Here is an 18478-nt window from a genome sequence, read left to right as displayed (position 1 = left end):
TGAAAATATTTACTTAATAACTCGGTGAGGCGCGGTCGCGCGGTCGCGTGTCCCGCGCTCGGCAGATCGTATAGTTTAGTATTATTTTGTGTTTGTACCATTAATTTATTATTAGACAACTTGTATATAGAGACAGTTCCGTTTGATATCACCCTTATGTTGTTAGTGATAAGGTCGGTAGTCGACCGGCGACGTCTCCGGCCGTGTTCCAGGATATACTTGTAACCGCACTCGCTTGTATGCAACATTGCCGACACGGAATACTGAATCAATATATCGACCATGTCCGGCAACCCTACGAAATTGTAACGTGTCAACGTGTGGCAACACTGGAGACGATCGCAGTGTTGCTATAGTAATAATAAATACTTAAGTATCTGCTTTCGATGGGAGGCAATGTATGTAAAAATTATTTCGTGTGATTATGTACCTCGGTGGGCGCCAATTGGCACTTGTACCGAGTCGCCCTTGTAAGGATGCCTTTCTGTAGCTCTTATATTAACGAACATGGACTCTGGAGAGAATAGAGACGCCTCTAAAGGGATTATAACATTCAATTGATACGCCGTGTGAACAATAATGAGACTTGAATACAACTACACTTGGCATAATGTAAATATTTGAACTTGTTGTACACATATCTTATTGGTTCAGAAGTATAATCTCCGCTAAATATATCTCTATTCGATCTAAAGTAGCAATGTACGCGATTGTAAAATTATTCGGTCAGGACTCTGAAGTTAGTCGCGAAGCAATAACTCTCATGTACCTAACTTCATGGTGCACATGTACTGATTAAAATTAAAAAGAAATGACTTTGTAATGTACACTGCTGTGTGTTATTTGTAAATGTGTTTTGTAGGAGTAAAGAACACAATTTTTTAGTAAAATCTCTACATCAACCACCCCTAAACCACCTCTTAAGAGTTACTTAGCGTGAGGGAGCATCTACAGTAACCTCTTACCTCTATGTGTTACTTATAGTTAGGTGTCGTTATGTTTCACCTAACTTGCAGACTAAGGACTCCTTAAAAAACGGATATTTGCACATGTCAGTCTGTCTGTCCGTATGTTTGAACAGACATCACGCAGTAACTGCTGTACGGATTCGGATGAAATTGAGCGCAGAGATAGATTGTAGCGTAGTATAACGGCTAGGCTCTCTATTTCTCAACTATTGGACGGTTCACTTAGTTCAGTCGCTTATTTCAATTGTCCTGGTAGTAACTAGCAGGTTGATGTCGTTTGTTGATAATGCGGGCGAAGTCGCTGGCATGTGTAGTATCTTAATAATAATTTGAAATAGTATCAAAGGTCTGCTGTGATTTTTTAAGGGGGGGGGGGGAGTTATCCAATGTCTTCTCTCGTCTTGGGCGAGGCGAGAGGGAGTGTCAAACTTGTTCACATTTCTTTTGCAATTTGTTACCTCCAAGTGACCATTTGCGACACTAGCGCCGCCGTGGCGAGTTTCGGAACCGGAGACTTGCTCGGCGCAGCTAAATAACATTGTGTTCCTTACCTCTACACGACATATTACGTAATAAAATAAATATTATGACAAATTCATATTTCATAACTGCCTTATAAATAAACTTAATTGACAAAATATCTTTCATAGTATTGTCAACTTTTAATATTCTACATTAAGGTCGAAAATCTATTGAAAATATTTGTCCTTTTCAGTTTATATGTTTGATTAGCAAAACGGATCGCGAATAAAATGTACCGAATTATATAATAATAAATAAATAGTAGCGTATGACTGTTTGCACGTACTGTAGTGCGGGACGGCAGTCGGCTAGTAGTCGATACGATTCTTTGTATAACAGTGTAAATGACTGCAGATCAAGGTATACTAAATTTTGTAAACATTTCTATTTTAGATTTTATCATTGTAATATATAACGTTTGAAATTCCGATTAAAAATGGTTTAGTATCTCTAATCCTCAAATCCCCCAATCCCCCTCAAATCCCCTAACCTCCCAATCCTCAGATACCTAACCCCCATATTAAAGCCGGCAATGCACTTATAACTCCCCTGATGTTGCGTGTGTCCATGGGCGGCGCCGATTGCTTACCATCAGGTGATACGTCTGCTCGTTTACCTCCCAATCCCATATAAAAAATACTTTATTAACCAAATTAATACTTTGAAATTGTATTTCTTACATTATTCCTCTAACGGCCAGTTTCAATTACCTATCTATCTGTAGATTTGCCTAATAGAGATAGTATTTTGACATAAGCTCCATACAAAATGTGTACAGATAGATACGTTATTGAAACTGGCTGTAATATAAGGTTCAAAATTCATTAAACACGTTTAGTATAGTTTGATTCGCGGTCAGACTGCTTTGAACCCGTGACTATATGCAGTAGCCACACAAATATAGACCCTATTGTAAAGGGGAGAAGGCAGTGTATTGTATATAATTATGGTTTGCTATCCCCGAGGGTGGGCAGAAGCTGGTAGTCTGTAGCTGCTTGTCTAGTTTGCAAGATATTTACGTTAGGACGGTAGCTCGTCAATGTATACTAAATTGTAATGAAGTTTCAACTTTATTTGCTCACAGATAAGGTTGAAAATCTATTACAGAATGGTGTATGTTGATGTGCACACGTAAATCGTAATATGAAGCTTACTTCTATAATTTATATTGACAAAGAACCCCAAAACCATTTCATAATTAACAGTTAATTAGCATGTCGCAGCACCTAACTAAAGGGACCCCTTACTTGTACTAGTAGGTGTCTCTTATAACTTGGTGAACACGAGAATATCGTTAAGTGTTACCTATCATTATCTACTACTGGTCTCCTACTGGTCAAAGCGTGATATTTTATAGCCTATAGCCTTTCTCGATAAATACACTATCCAACACAAAAAGAATGATTCAATTCGGACCAATAGTTCCAAAGATTAGCGCATTCAAACAAACAAACAAACTCTTCAGCTTTATAATATTATAGTATAGATAGTATGTATTCACCTCACTACAGCAAGGACCAAACAATCAGCTACACCTACCGCTCTGCCGACCCCCCGTACGATATAATACGACTTGTAATTAAAGATATGACACTCAAGTGAGATTCCCAATATGTTTGTAACGTTAGCCTGTATTTTTAAACGCGTTTTTGTATTCCGCCCGCGTACATGTCGAGGTATACGGAACCAGTATAAATAGGACGTCGAATGTGCTTTACGGTCAATTTGTACTAGCGCAGAGTCGAAGCGCATCGGAGCGTCTTTCCAAAACTGAACATAACAAATTCAACCTTAACTCCACAGCGTAACGCACACATTCCCGAACAACAACCCTTAAATTCCTAACACCCAAAAAGCCGGCAACGCTTTTGTAACACCTTTGGTGTTTCAAGTGTTCATGGGCGGCGGCGATTGCTTACCACCAGGTGATACGTCTGCCCGTTTCCGGCGTGTTTCAGAAAAAAAAAAACATTACTTCTGAGATTTTAAAAAGGCGCATGAACAACGCCGATTGTAGCGCGCGCATTCTCGCGTATCCATGCGCCCACTAGCGACTCCACGCGTCATCAGTTGGAAATTGGCCTGCGAAATTGGCCTGCGGCCTCGAGCGAATGCGCGCGTATTCGCTTTTAGTAAAGAATTTGACGCTTCGACTCTGCGCTAGTATAAATTGACCCTTAGCATCATACAAAGCGAGACCATGGTAGACTGGGGCCTTAGTCTGCTATTACAATTGTGTCAGAATGGTCGATCACTGAGCAGTGCGAGAGGGACGGAGCTATGTAGGTTGTATAGCTCCGTCCCTCTTGCACTGTAGCAGAGCAGACTAAGGCCCCTGGTTCATTGTAACCAATGGAAATTGAACGTCGAATGTTCTACAGGATCATACGTGATAAACTGGTTATGAAACAACCAGTATAAACTGACCGTCGGATGTACGGAAATGTCGTACAAAGCGAGATCATGTTAAACTGGTTTTGTATAGCTCGATGTGTCGTTTGTAAATCGCGCGCTCGTTCTCACAACTCTTGCGCTGCTATATATATACATGTAAAGAATAATGTGTCTGTCTGCCGTTTCTATATTACTGTTCAATACTAGTTAGTGTTTCGCTATGTGAGTGATACTGTGGCTCAGTCCTCCTCAGCAAACCACGTATCCCCCGTCCCCCTTCTAAATTCGATCCCTCATCCCCCTACAAATTCGATCCCCCATCCCCCCTCTAAATTCGATCCCCCATCCCCCCTCTAAATTCGATCCCCCGTACCCCTAACCCTCAATCTCCGAGTCCCGTAAAGGCTAATAACGCACTTGTAACTCCTCTGGTGTTGCGAGTGTCCATGGGTGACACAGATTGCTTACCATCAGGTGATCCGTCTGCTCGTTTACCTGTTTATTTCATGAAACATTTATAATATTCTACTACGAGGAACGCCGCAGTATTATACATGTATCGCTGATTCTGTTACATTGTAATTATATTGGCTTTCTATGTTTTTCAAGTAATTTTATTAGTTTTCCAATCAAATACACACACAGACAGTCACAATATTATAGTTTGATTGTTATTTCTATCTCATTTTTGTAATAAAACCTTAATAAATCTATCTTCAACCTTTATTTAAACAAATAACAACCTTATTTACATGTAAATTAAAGCGATTTTACATTACACGCATCAGTTGTGCGAACAGTTCGCGTTACCGCGGAACATGTTCCGTATATAAATATGACATGTACAACGTTTATGTGTGTGCAGATGAGCGCATGTAAAGCTATACCTGTCTGACAGTACATTTACAAGCCTATCGCCGCGACATAAGGTTGGAAATGCATTAAAAAGGGAAGGATACGTTGATATGCCACGCTATACAGCGCTGTTTAATACATTCACAACCTTATTGTCGCGTTCTAAGGTCGTAATTGCATTAATGAAGGAAGGTTAGCTCGACACGACGACTACGACCATGGGGTCCGTAAAGTAATCGATATGATAAACTGTAGAGTACTAGGGAGTGTGTCCATTCAAATTATTAGATATATACGTGTAGAGACACAATGTAGGTAGATAGAAATAAAACAAATAATTATTGTTTTCGTTCATTTTTTATATGGCAACATTGTACGCTGCGGCCTGTGCTCGTTCGCGGGGGTTGCCACGTAATAAATACGCTTCGATGTAACATGCAACGTGCAACGTGTCGCGCAACGATCATAGCACGCAACGCTTGCCATCAGATTTGCCTCGTCAGTCTTAATGTAGTTTCTTTTTCGGGATAACAGATGTATAATGGAAATATTTTGTCTGTTCGAATCACTTCTTGTTAGAAATTTTGCAGAAAAAAAAGCAAAAAAAAAATGTTAAAAATATCGTGTATTTTAATGTAAAGTAAAAAAAACATTGGGGTTTAATCTAGCTATGCGAAATTATATCGAGTCGTGTTACGCAAGTGTCCTGTTGTCTCAACGATTATAAAAAACTTCGTGGGAACGTTTTTCATGGCAGCCCATCGCGCATGCGCTGCTAGGAAAAATGTCTCGCAACAAAAAAATGTAACGGTTTAACTATGTCTATACATATATAATTAGTAAGTATCATATACTGTACAAAAAGGCTGCAAATTTGGGAAAAAATGTAAAAAAAAGAATCGGCCCCAAGTTGTCGTTGGGGCCGATAACATACGCTTAGTAACGTGAATAGAATGATGTACCTCATAAGTTTCTGAATTCTAGTTTAGGCGTAGTCGTTGTGGTCGCTCGCGTCGCTCGTCCCGCTCGCGCCGCTCGCATCGCTCGCCCGCGCCGCGGCCGCCGGTTATTATTTGTTCAGCCTCGTTGGAGCTACAGCGGACGTACATTTGTTGTAAATATTATTATTTTGTATCTCTCTGCCCGCTCTGCGTGCGAGCTTCAGTCAGCTTGGCGAGCGTTGAGCGAGCGACGAGCGATGAGCGGCGAGCGACGGGCGGCCACAACCGGACGCGACGCAATTATACATTATCGCTCTGTAAAAATGTTTGTAAAATAGTCATGTTCACAATTTCAGTGTAGTTTTGTTGATTCTTTTTTTCAACCGGAAATTGCTGAATAAAGCGACGATTCTGTTTCATAAGTTTGTTTTATTTCTCACTTGTAACACTTTACTTACGGCTGAAGTTAATAACCGGTTTTGACATTAGCTGTGGGTATGGAGTTTCTGTTAACAATGCTGAGATATTTGAGAAATCGGTTACTAGTTTCAACCATTAAACCTTCCTCGTGAATTATTTACATATTGTACAGTTGTGTTTGTATTTATTGCGGACATTCACTCACAGTTACACAGAAAAAACGCAATGCAACGTCACGCCTTTTATCCCCGAAGGGGTAGGCAGAGGTGCATATTTAAGGCACGTAATGCGACTGTACACCCACTTTTCACATTATTACCATATACCGGGCACATTTTCAAACTCCAGTAGCACGGAGTTTAGTCATTTTTGAAAAACCGAAGAAAGCCCAGCCTTTCTTTGCCCGACCCGGGAATCGAACCCGACCACTCGGCCAACGAGACAGGCAGACACAGAAAGAAGCATTCTAATAATTTCTTCTACTTATCTACAGTACTCCCAAATTAATAATGGACATGCACATGTAACATCTTCGTCAATGTTCGTATTCCCGGAAACACCCGAATCATTGAATCGTAAGTATACAGTACGGAGATCACCCATATGACTTAAATGAAACTACAAGTAGTACTCGTCCACAGAAGCATAATACAACTAAATATTACAACGAAAACAGAAAATTAAAAAATTGAAATTTTCAAACAAAATAAATAATTAAATTAATCAAGTATTAAATTCTGTGTGAACAGCTCCATGTTCCTTGACCACAGAAGAGCTGTAATGTTGTAGGTTGTCTAGGAATGTTACTGTTAACTTACTACTTTACAACTATTCTGTTATAATGCCGTATTTGTAAATAGTGTTAATATTAGCTCAAAGAGAATAATGCGCTTTTTGGCTTAACTGCTGGCCTTATTTCGCTCATTTTTCAGATGATACCAAATATGTGGTTTAAATTAAGACATAAGAGGTTTCTCCATACAATATAAATAGGTAAATAGCTAGTACTAAAACTATTGTTTTTATAAATACTATAGTAATATATTTTACCAGTTTTCCTGAATATAATGAAATCACAAATACAACCTGATCCAGCGACAACAGAAAGAGCCTGCTGATACCCCGGCCTCAAAGTGTTTCTTCTCTGATCGAGAGGCTTTTGATATGGTGGTCTCATTTGCTATTAACTCTGGAGGAATTCGTATTGTGCCTACTGAATTAACTGTATATCTTTACTAACTGTCGCGCAGCCTACTCCGTCATGATGAAGAGTCCTTCTGTGACTCGAAACTAGTACAGCTTATAGTGCCGGTAGCCTGGACATCAGTGGTGATGATCTGCTAACTGAGGATTTTAAGATCCTTGCTTTTTTTATTATTGCTTGAATAATATCAAGGTAATTATTTCAGGTTTTTGATCAACATGATCATGACAAAGGGACGAAGGTCGCTTTTATATACTCCATAAACTGCAGTCTTCCCGTCGATATTCTGTGTCCGCTACAGTTTCAACGTGTTTGGTTAGAATGTTGTCGGCTCGCTCTGTGACTAGTTCAAGTATGTTTGCCTCCAGCCACAGTCGGCGCGGCCAGCGCCAGCGGCAGCACGAGCGCGGCCCCGGCGGCCAGCTCGGCGGGCGGCGGGCGGCGCCTGTCCGCGCCGCTCGTGCAGCTGGCGGGCGGCGCGCTGCACAAGCACGTGCTGCACGCGCCGCACGCGCCGCTCGTCGTCGCGCAGTCGCATCTACAGCACGTGCCGCCCAGCAAGCTCAAGGTACTCCACGCGCACCCGCTCACGCAGACACAGCGCACCGCGCTGCTCGCGCAGAACCGGGCGCTGGCCGGCCTGCCCGCCGTCGTGTCGCTGGCCGCGCTCGACGGCAAGGCGCCCGCCGCGCTGCTGAAGGCGGCGCCCGGCTCCGTCGCGCAGCTGTTCGAGATCAAGGCCGGCCAGCTCGGCAAGGGCCCGCACCTCGTCAACGTCGTGCGCCAGCCCGCGCCCCGCGCGCCCCCCGACGACAAGCGCCGCGTCAACCTCAGCCTCGACGGGCGCCAGCTCGTGCGCGCCGCGCTGCCCGGCGCCGTGCGCCACCAGATCCAGCTCAAGTCGCGCGCGCTCGGGCCCGTGGCGCCGCGCGCGCTGGTCGCCAACCTGCTGCACAAGGCCGTGCCGCTGCCGCGCGCCGCGCACAAGATCGCGCTGGGCGGCGCCGCGCAGCCGCTGTCGGCCAACGTGTCGGCCATCGCCTTCGCGGCGCCCGCGCAGCTCAAGCGGCGGCTGGGCCCCCCGCGCGCCCCCGCCGCGCCCGGCGCCCCGCCCGCCGAGCCGGCGCCGTCGACGTCCGGCGCGGCGGCGGCGCCGGCGCCCGAGGAGACGGCGCCCACGAACGGCGCGGTGCGGCGCCGGGCGCCGGACACGCTGCCGATGGAGGTCACGTGACCCGCGCCGCGCCTGCTGCGTGTCAACTTGTACAAGGCTGTGAAATAGTTAATCCGAGGCCGCCGTACGACACCGCTTCCTAGGTACACCGGCCCTCGCTAGTTTTTTTTAGCAAAAGAGACATTCGTTAGTTTTGTTTTGTTCGTTTAATGTGTAATGTGCGCGTGGGGACGGAATAGAAATGTTTAAACATGTGTAAAATAATAACCGCATTACTGTGTATCATATAGTTTTATGTGTATTATAAATAATGAAAATATTTACTTAATAACTCGGTGAGGCGCGGTCGCGCGGTCGCGTGTCCCGCGCTCGGCAGATCGTATAGTTTAGTATTATTTTGTGTTTGTACCATTAATTTATTATTAGACAACTTGTATATAGAGACAGTTCCGTTTGATATCACCCTTATGTTGTTAGTGATAAGGTCGGTAGTCGACCGGCGACGTCTCCGGCCGTGTTCCAGGATATACTTGTAACCGCACTCGCTTGTATGCAACATTGCCGACACGGAATACTGAATCAATATATCGACCATGTCCGGCAACCCTACGAAATTGTAACGTGTCAACGTGTGGCAACACTGGAGACGATCGCAGTGTTGCTATAGTAATAATAAATACTTAAGTATCTGCTTTCGATGGGAGGCAATGTATGTAAAAATTATTTCGTGTGATTATGTACCTCGGTGGGCGCCAATTGGCACTTGTACCGAGTCGCCCTTGTAAGGATGCCTTTCTGTAGCTCTTATATTAACGAACATGGACTCTGGAGAGAATAGAGACGCCTCTAAAGGGATTATAACATTCAATTGATACGCCGTGTGAACAATAATGAGACTTGAATACAACTACACTTGGCATAATGTAAATATTTGAACTTGTTGTACACATATCTTATTGGTTCAGAAGTATAATCTCCGCTAAATATATCTCTATTCGATCTAAAGTAGCAATGTACGCGATTGTAAAATTATTCGGTCAGGACTCTGAAGTTAGTCGCGAAGCAATAACTCTCATGTACCTAACTTCATGGTGCACATGTACTGATTAAAATTAAAAAGAAATGACTTTGTAATGTACACTGCTGTGTGTTATTTGTAAATGTGTTTTGTAGGAGTAAAGAACACAATTTTTAAATAAAATCTATACATCAACCACCCTTAAAACACCTTTTAATTAAGAGTTACTTAGCGTGAGGGAGCATCTACAGTAACCTCTTACCTCTATGTGTTACTTATAGTTAGGTGTCGTTATGTTTCACCTAACTTGCTGACTATAGGATATTTGCACATGTCAGTCTGTCTGTCCGTATGTTTGAACAGACATCACGCAGTAACTGCTGTACGGATTCGGATGAAATTGAGCGCAGAGATAGATTGTAGCGTAGTATAACGGCTAGGCTCTCTATTTCTCAACTATTGGACGGTTCACTTAGTTCAGTCGCTTGTTTCAATTGTCCTGGTAGTTACTAGCAGGTTGATGTTGTTTATTGACAATGCGGGCGAAGTCGCTGGCATGTGTAGTATCTTAATAATAATTTGAAATAGTATCAAAGGTCTGCTGTGATTTTTTAAGGGGGGGGGGGGATTATCCAATGTCTTCTCCCGTCTTGGGCGAGGCGAGAGGGAGTGTCAGACTTGATCACACTTTTTTTTTGCAATTTGTTACCTCTATGAGATCATTTGCGACACTAGCGCCGCCGTGGCGGGTTTTGGAACCGGAGACTTGCTTAGCGGAGTTTAATAATATTGTGTTCCTTACCTCTACACGACATATTACGTAATAAAATAAATATTATGACAAATTCATATTTCATAACTGCCTTATAAATAAACTTAATTGACAAAATATCTTTCATAGTATTGTCAACTTTTAATATTCTACATTAAGGTCGAAAATCTATTGAAAATATTTGTCCTTTTCAGTTTATATGTTTGATTAGCAAAACGGATGGCGAATAAAATGTACCGAATTATATAATAATAAATAAATAGTAGCATATGACTGTTTGCACGTACTGTAGTGCGGGACGGCAGTCGGCTAGTAGTCGATACGATTCTTTGTATAACAGTGTAAATGACCGCAGATCAAGGTATACTAAATTTTGTAAACATTTCTAATTGATTATTGATTTTATCATTGTAATATAACGTTTGAAATTCCGTTTAAAAATGGTTTAGTATCTCTAATCCTCAAATCCCCCAATCCCCCTCAAATCCCCTAACCTCCCAATCCTCAGATACCTAACCCCCATATTAAAGCCGGCAACGCACTTATAACTTCCCTGATGTTGCGTGTGTCTACAGACGGCGCCGATTGCTTATCATCAGGTGATACGTCTGCTCGTTTACCTTCCAATCCCATAAAAAATACTTTATTAACCAAATTACTTCGAAATTGATTTTCAACATTATTCCTCTAAAATAAGATTCAAAATCCATTAAACATGTTTAGTATAGTTTGATTCGCGGTCAGACTGCTTTGAACCCGTAACTATATGCAGTAGCCACACGAATATAGACCCTATTGTAAAGGGGAGAAGGCAGTGTATTGTATATAATTATGGTTTGCTATCCCCCGAGGGGGGGCAGAAGCTGGTAGTCTGTAGCTGCTTGTCTAGTTTGCAAGATATTTACGTTAGGACGGTAGCTCGTCAACGTATACTAAATTGTAATGAAGTTTCAACTTTATTTGCTCACAGATAAGGTTGAAAATCTATTACAGAATGGTGTATGTTGATGTGCACACGTAAATAGTAATATGAAGCTTAATTCTATAAATTATATTGACAAAGAACCCCAAAACCATTTCATAATTAACAGTTAATTAGCATGTCGCAGCACCTAACTAAAGGGACCCCTTACTTGTACTAGTAGGTGTCTCTTATAACTTGGTGAACACGAGAATATCGTTAAGTGTTACCTATCATTATCTATCCACCTCACTACAGCAAGGACCAAACAATCAGCTACACCTACCGCTCTGCCGACCCCCCGTACGATATAATACGACTTGTAATTAAAGATATGACACTCAAGTGAGATTCCCAATATGTTTGTAACGTTAGCCTGTATTTTTAAACGCGTTTTTGTATTCCGCCCGCGTACATGTCGAGGTATACGGAACCAGTATAAATAGGACGTCGAATGTGCTTTAGGGACAATTTGTACTAGCGCAGAGTCGAAGCGCATTGGAGCGTCTTTCCAAAACTGAACATAACAAATTCAACCTTAACTCCACAGCGTAACGCACACATTCCCGAACAACAACCCTTAAATTCCTAACCCCCATTCCTGCCTTTGGTGTTTCAAGTGTCCATGGGCGGCGGCGATTGCTTACCATCAGGTGATACGTCTGCCCGTTTCCGGCGTGTTTCAGAAAAAAAAAACATTACTTCTGAGATTTTAAAAAGGCGCACGAACAACGCCGATTGTAGCGCGCACATTCTCGCGTATCCATGCGCCCACTAGCGAACCCACGCGTCATCAGTTGGAAATTGGCCTGCGTCGGTGTTGATCACGATGGACTATCGCGCGTATTCGAGCGAATGCGCGCGTATTCGCTGGAATTCGCTTTGGTTGTAAAGAATTTGACGCTTCGACTCTGCGCTAGTATAAATTGACCCTTAGGATCATACGAAGCGAGACCATGGTAGACTGGTTCATTGTAAACCAATGGTAATTGAACGTCGAATGTTCTACAGAATCATACGTGATAAACTGGTTATGAAACAATCAGTATAAACTGACCGTCGGATGTAAAGAAATGTCGTACAAAGCGAGATCATTGTTAAACTGGTTTTGTATAGCTCGATGTGTCGTTTGTAAATCGCGCGCTCGTTCTCACAACTCTTGCGCTGCTATATACATGTAAAGAATAATGTGTCTGTCTGCCGTTTCTATATTACTGTTCAATACTAGTTTAATGTGTTTCGCTATGTGAGTGATACTGTGGCTCAGTCCTCCTCCCCCTCAGTAAATCGATCCCTCATCCCCCTCTAAATTCGATCCCCCATCCCCCCTCTAAATTCGATCCCCCGTACCCCTAACCCTCAATCTCCGAGTCCCGTAAAGGCTAATAACGCACTTGTAACTCCTCTGGCGTACCTATTTATTTCATCAGGTTATTCTGCTCGTTTACCTGTTTATTTCATGAAACATTTATAATATTCTACTACGTGGAACGCCGCAGTATTATACATGTATCGCTGTTTCTGTTACATTGTAATTATATTATATTGGCTTTCTATGTTTCTCAAGTAATTTTATTCGTTTTCCTATCAAATACACACACAGACAGTCACAATATTATAGTTTGATTGTTATTTCTATCTCATTTTTGTAATAAAACCTTAATAAATCTATCTTCAACCTTTATTTAAACAAATATCAACCTTATTTACATGTAAATTAAAGTGATTTTACATTACACGCATCAGTTGTGCGAACAGTTCGCGTTACCGCGGAACATGTTCCGTATATAAATATGACATGTACAACGTTTATGTGTGTGCAGATGAGCGCATGTAAAGCTATACCTGTCTGACAGTACATTTACAAGCCTATCGCCGCGACATAAGGTTGGAAATGCATTAAAAAGGGAAGGATACGTTGATATGCCACGCTATACAGCGCTGTTTAATACATTCACAACCTTATTGTCGCGTCGTAAGGTCGTAATTGCATTAATGAAGGAAGGTTAGCTCGACACGACGACTACGACCATGGGGTCCGTAAAGTAATCGATATGATAAACTGTAGAGTACTAGGGAGTGTGTCCATTCAAATTATTAGATATATACGTGTAGAGACACAATGTAGGTAGATAGAAATAAAACAAATAATTATTGTTTTCGTTCATTTTTTATATGGCAACATTGTACGCTGCGGCCTGTGCTCGTTCGCGGGGGTTGCCACGTAATAAATACGCTTCGATGTAACATGCAACGTGCAACGTGTCGCGCAACGATCATAGCACGCAACGCTTGCCATCAGATTTGCCTCGTCAGTCTTAATGTAGTTTCTTTTTCGGGATAACAGATGTATAATGGAAATATTTTGTCTGTTCGAATCACTTCTTGTTAGAAATTTTGCAGAAAAAAAAGCAAAAAAAAAATGTTAAAAATATCGTGTATTTTAATGTAAAGTAAAAAAAACATTGGGGTTTAATCTAGCTATGCGAAATTATATCGAGTCGTGTTACGCAAGTGTCCTGTTGTCTCAACGATTATAAAAAACTTCGTGGGAACGTTTTTCATGGCAGCCCATCGCGCATGCGCTGCTAGGAAAAATGTCTCGCAACAAAAAAATGTAACGGTTTAACTATGTCTATACATATATAATTAGTAAGTATCATATACTGTACAAAAAGGCTGCAAATTTGGGAAAAAATGTAAAAAAAAGAATCGGCCCCAAGTTGTCGTTGGGGCCGATAACATACGCTTAGTAACGTGAATAGAATGATGTACCTCATAAGTTTCTGAATTCTAGTTTAGGCGTAGTCGTTGTGGTCGCTCGCGTCGCTCGTCCCGCTCGCGCCGCTCGCATCGCTCGCCCGCGCCGCGGCCGCCGGTTATTATTTGTTCAGCCTCGTTGGAGCTACAGCGGACGTACATTTGTTGTAAATATTATTATTTTGTATCTCTCTGCCCGCTCTGCGTGCGAGCTTCAGTCAGCTTGGCGAGCGTTGAGCGCCGAGCGCCGAGCGGCGAGCGCCGAGCGGCCACAACCGGACGCGACGCAATTATACATTATCGCTCTGTAAAAATGTTTGTAAAATAGTCATGTTCACAATTTCAGTGTAGTTTTGTTGATTCTTTTTTTCAACCGGAAATTGCTGAATAAAGCGACGATTCTGTTTCATAAGTTTGTTTTATTTCTCACTTGTAACACTTTACTTACGGCTGAAGTTAATAACCGGTTTTGACATTAGCTGTGGGTATGGAGTTTCTGTCAACAATGCAGAGATTTTTGAGAAATCGGTTACTAGTTTCAACCATTAAACCTTCCTCGTGAATTATTTACACATTGTACAGTTGTGTTTGTATTTACTGCGAACATTGATTCACAGTTACACAGAAAGAACGCAACGCCACGTCACGCCTTTTATCCCCGAAGGGGTAGGCAGAGGTGCACATTACCCATGGCACGTAATGCCGCTGTACAATATACACCCACTTTTCACTATGTAAGTCTCATGTAATAGATGGTGAACCTATTGCCATATACCGGCCACAGTTTCAGACTCCGTGCTACTACTTAGTAATTTTCGAAAAGTCGAAAAAAGCGCAGCAATTCTTCGCCCGACCCGGGAATCGAACCCGAGACCCCTTGCCCGGCAGTCGCACTTGCAACAACTCGGCCAACGAGGCAGGCAGACACAGAAAGAAGCATTCTAATCATTTCTTCTACTTATCTACAGTACTCCCAAATTAATAATGGGCATGCACATGTAACATCTTCGTCAATGTTCGTATTCCCGGAAACACCCGAATCATTGAATCGTAAGTATACAGTATGGAGATCACCCATATGACTTAAATGAAACTACAAGTAGTACTCGTCCACAGAAGCATAATACAACTAAATATTTCAACGAAAACAGAAAATTACAAAATTAAATTAATCAAGTATTAAATTCTGTGTGAACAGCTCCATGTTCCTTGACCACAGAAGAGCTGTAATGTTGTAGGTTGTCTAGGAATGTTACGAACATGCGGCGCGGCTGTTATAATGCCGTATTTGTAAAGAGTGTTCAAATTAGTTCAAAGAGAATAATGCACTTTTTGGCTTAACTGCTGGCCTTATTTCGCTCATTTTTCTGATGATAACAAATATGTGGTTTAAATTAAGACATAAGAGGTTTCTCCATACAATATAAATAGGTAAATAAAAGAAAATACTAAACTATAAATTAAACTTACACTAGTACTAAAACTAATACTATAGTAATACTTTATACCAGTTTTCCTGAATATAATAAAATCTGATCCAGGGACGTCTGCCTATTTGGTCTCTGAAGTAGAACCTATTGGTACCCCGGCCTCAAACTCTTTCTTCTCTGATCGAGAGGCTTTTGATACGGTGGTCTCGGTTGCTAATATTCTGGATGAATTCGTGTTGCACTGAATAACTGTATATATAACTTTGTATTTCATTGTAAGCGGACTGTAAGTTCTTATGAGAAATATTTCTTTGCTGGTGTCGCGCAGCCTACTCGGTCATGATGAAGAGTCCCTCTGTGACTCGAAACTAGTACAGCTTATAGTGCCGGTAGCCTGGACATCAGTGGTGATGATCTGCTAACTGAGAATTTTACGGGTAAGTTCTTGCGTTTTTATTTATTATTTCAGGTTTTTGATCAATATGATCATGACAAAGGGACGAAGGTCGCTTTTATATACTCCATGAACTGCAGTCTTCCCGTCGATATTCTGTGTCCGCTACAGTTTCATTTCGGACGATCTCAGAAATGTAGTTTGAGGTCTTGGTTCAACGTGTTTGGTTAGAATGTTGTCGGCTCGCTCTGTGACTAGTTGAAGAATGTCCGGCACGGTATGGTTTGCCTCCAGCCACAGTCGGCGCGGCCAGCGCCAGCGGCAGCACGAGCGCGGCCCCGGCGGCCAGCTCGGCGGGCGGCGGGCGGCGCCTGTCCGCGCCGCTCGTGCAGCTGGCGGGCGGCGCGCTGCACAAGCACGTGCTGCACGCGCCGCACGCGCCGCTCGTCGTCGCGCAGTCGCATCTACAGCACGTGCCGCCCAGCAAGCTCAAGGTACTCCACGCGCACCCGCTCACGCAGACACAGCGCACCGCGCTGCTCGCGCAGAACCGGGCGCTGGCCGGCCTGCCCGCCGTCGTGTCGCTGGCCGCGCTCGACGGCAAGGCGCCCGCCGCGCTGCTGAAGGCGGCGCCCGGCTCCGTCGCGCAGCTGTTCGAGATCAAGGCCGGCCAGCTCGGCAAGGGCCCGCACCTCGTCAACGTCGTGCGCCAGCCCGCGCCCCGCGCGCCCCCCGACGACAAGCGCCGCGTCAACCTCAGCCTCGACGGGCGCCAGCTCGTGCGCGCCGCGCTGCCCGGCGCCGTGCGCCACCAGATCCAGCTCAAGTCGCGCGCGCTCGGGCCCGTGGCGCCGCGCGCGCTGGTCGCCAACCTGCTGCACAAGGCCGTGCCGCTGCCGCGCGCCGCGCACAAGATCGCGCTGGGCGGCGCCGCGCAGCCGCTGTCGGCCAACGTGTCGGCCATCGCCTTCGCGGCGCCCGCGCAGCTCAAGCGGCGGCTGGGCCCCCCGCGCGCCCCCGCCGCGCCCGGCGCCCCGCCCGCCGAGCCGGCGCCGTCGACGTCCGGCGCGGCGGCGGCGCCGGCGCCCGAGGAGACGGCGCCCACGAACGGCGCGGTGCGGCGCCGGGCGCCGGACACGCTGCCGATGGAGGTCACGTGACCCGCGCCGCGCCTGCTGCGTGTCAACTTGTACAAGGCTGTGAAATAGTTAATCCGAGGCCGCCGTACGACACCGCTTCCTAGGTACACCGGCCCTCGCTAGTTTTTTTTAGCAAAAGAGACATTCGTTAGTTTTGTTTTGTTCGTTTAATGTGTAATGTGCGCGTGGGGACGGAATAGAAATGTTTAAACATGTGTAAAATAATAACCGCATTACTGTGTATCATATAGTTTTATGTGTATTATAAATAATGAAAATATTTACTTAATAACTCGGTGAGGCGCGGTCGCGCGGTCGCGTGTCCCGCGCTCGGCAGATCGTATAGTTTAGTATTATTTTGTGTTTGTACCATTAATTTATTATTAGACAACTTGTATATAGAGACAGTTCCGTTTGATATCACCCTTATGTTGTTAGTGATAAGGTCGGTAGTCGACCGGCGACGTCTCCGGCCGTGTTCCAGGATATACTTGTAACCGCACTCGCTTGTATGCAACATTGCCGACACGGAATACTGAATCAATATATCGACCATGTCCGGCAACCCTACGAAATTGTAACGTGTCAACGTGTGGCAACACTGGAGACGATCGCAGTGTTGCTATAGTAATAATAAATACTTAAGTATCTGCTTTCGATGGGAGGCAATGTATGTAAAAATTATTTCGTGTGATTATGTACCTCGGTGGGCGCCAATTGGCACTTGTACCGAGTCGCCCTTGTAAGGATGCCTTTCTGTAGCTCTTATATTAACGAAAATGGACTCTGGAGAGAATAGAGACGCCTCTAAAGGGATTATAACATTCAATTGATACGCCGTGTGAACAATAATGAGACTTAATACAACTAAACTTGGCATAATGTAAATATTTGAACTTGTTGTACACATATCTTATTGGTTCAGAAGTATAATCTCCGCTAAATATATCTCTATTCGATCTAAAGTAGCAATGTACGCGATTGTAAAATTATTCGGTCAGGACTCTGAAGTTAGTCGCGAAGCAATAACTCTCATGTACCTAACTTCATGGTGCACATGTACTGATTAAAATTAAAAAGAAATGACTTTGTAATGTACACTGCTGTGTGTTATTTGTAAATGTGTTTTGTAGGAGTAAAGAACACAATTTTTAAATAAAATCCCTGCTAACCACCCCTAAACCACCTCTTAAGAGTTACTTAGCGTGAGGGAGCATCTACAGTAACCTCTTACCTCTATGTGTTACTTATAGTTAGGTGTCGTTATGTTTCACCTAACTTGCTGACTATAGGATATTTGCACATGTCAGTCTGTCTGTCCGTATGTTTGAACAGACATCACGCAGTAACTGCTGTACGGATTCGGATGAAATTGAGCGCAGAGATAGATTGTAGCGTAGGATGACGCCTAGGCTCTCTATTTCTCAACTATTGGACGGTTCACTGAGTTCAGTCGCTTATTTCAATTGTCCTGGTAGTTACTAGTAGGTTGATGTGGTCTATTGACAAGGCGGGCGAAGTCGCTG

At 43.6% G+C, this 18478-nt stretch overlaps 1 protein-coding gene across 1 annotated transcript in view; it reads left to right on the top strand.

Moving 5' to 3' along the window:
• LOC118279527 (uncharacterized) overlaps positions 1–17774 on the top strand; it is a 165898-nt gene extending 148124 nt beyond the window's left edge. The window contains exons 20-22 of the mRNA XM_050702466.1: positions 7673–8529; positions 15889–16039; positions 16108–17774. Coding sequence (XP_050558423.1) covers positions 7673–8529; positions 15889–16039; positions 16108–16973 — 1874 coding nt within the window. The 3' untranslated portion in view covers positions 16974–17774. The remainder of the gene's footprint in view (positions 1–7672; positions 8530–15888; positions 16040–16107) is intronic.
• Positions 17775–18478: the final 704 nt, after the last annotated feature.

Source organism: Spodoptera frugiperda, chromosome 22, assembly GCF_023101765.2.
Source record: "Spodoptera frugiperda isolate SF20-4 chromosome 22, AGI-APGP_CSIRO_Sfru_2.0, whole genome shotgun sequence".
Taxonomy (NCBI): Eukaryota; Metazoa; Arthropoda; class Insecta; order Lepidoptera; family Noctuidae; genus Spodoptera; species Spodoptera frugiperda.
This window is presented reverse-complemented; position numbering and strand designations above follow the sequence as displayed.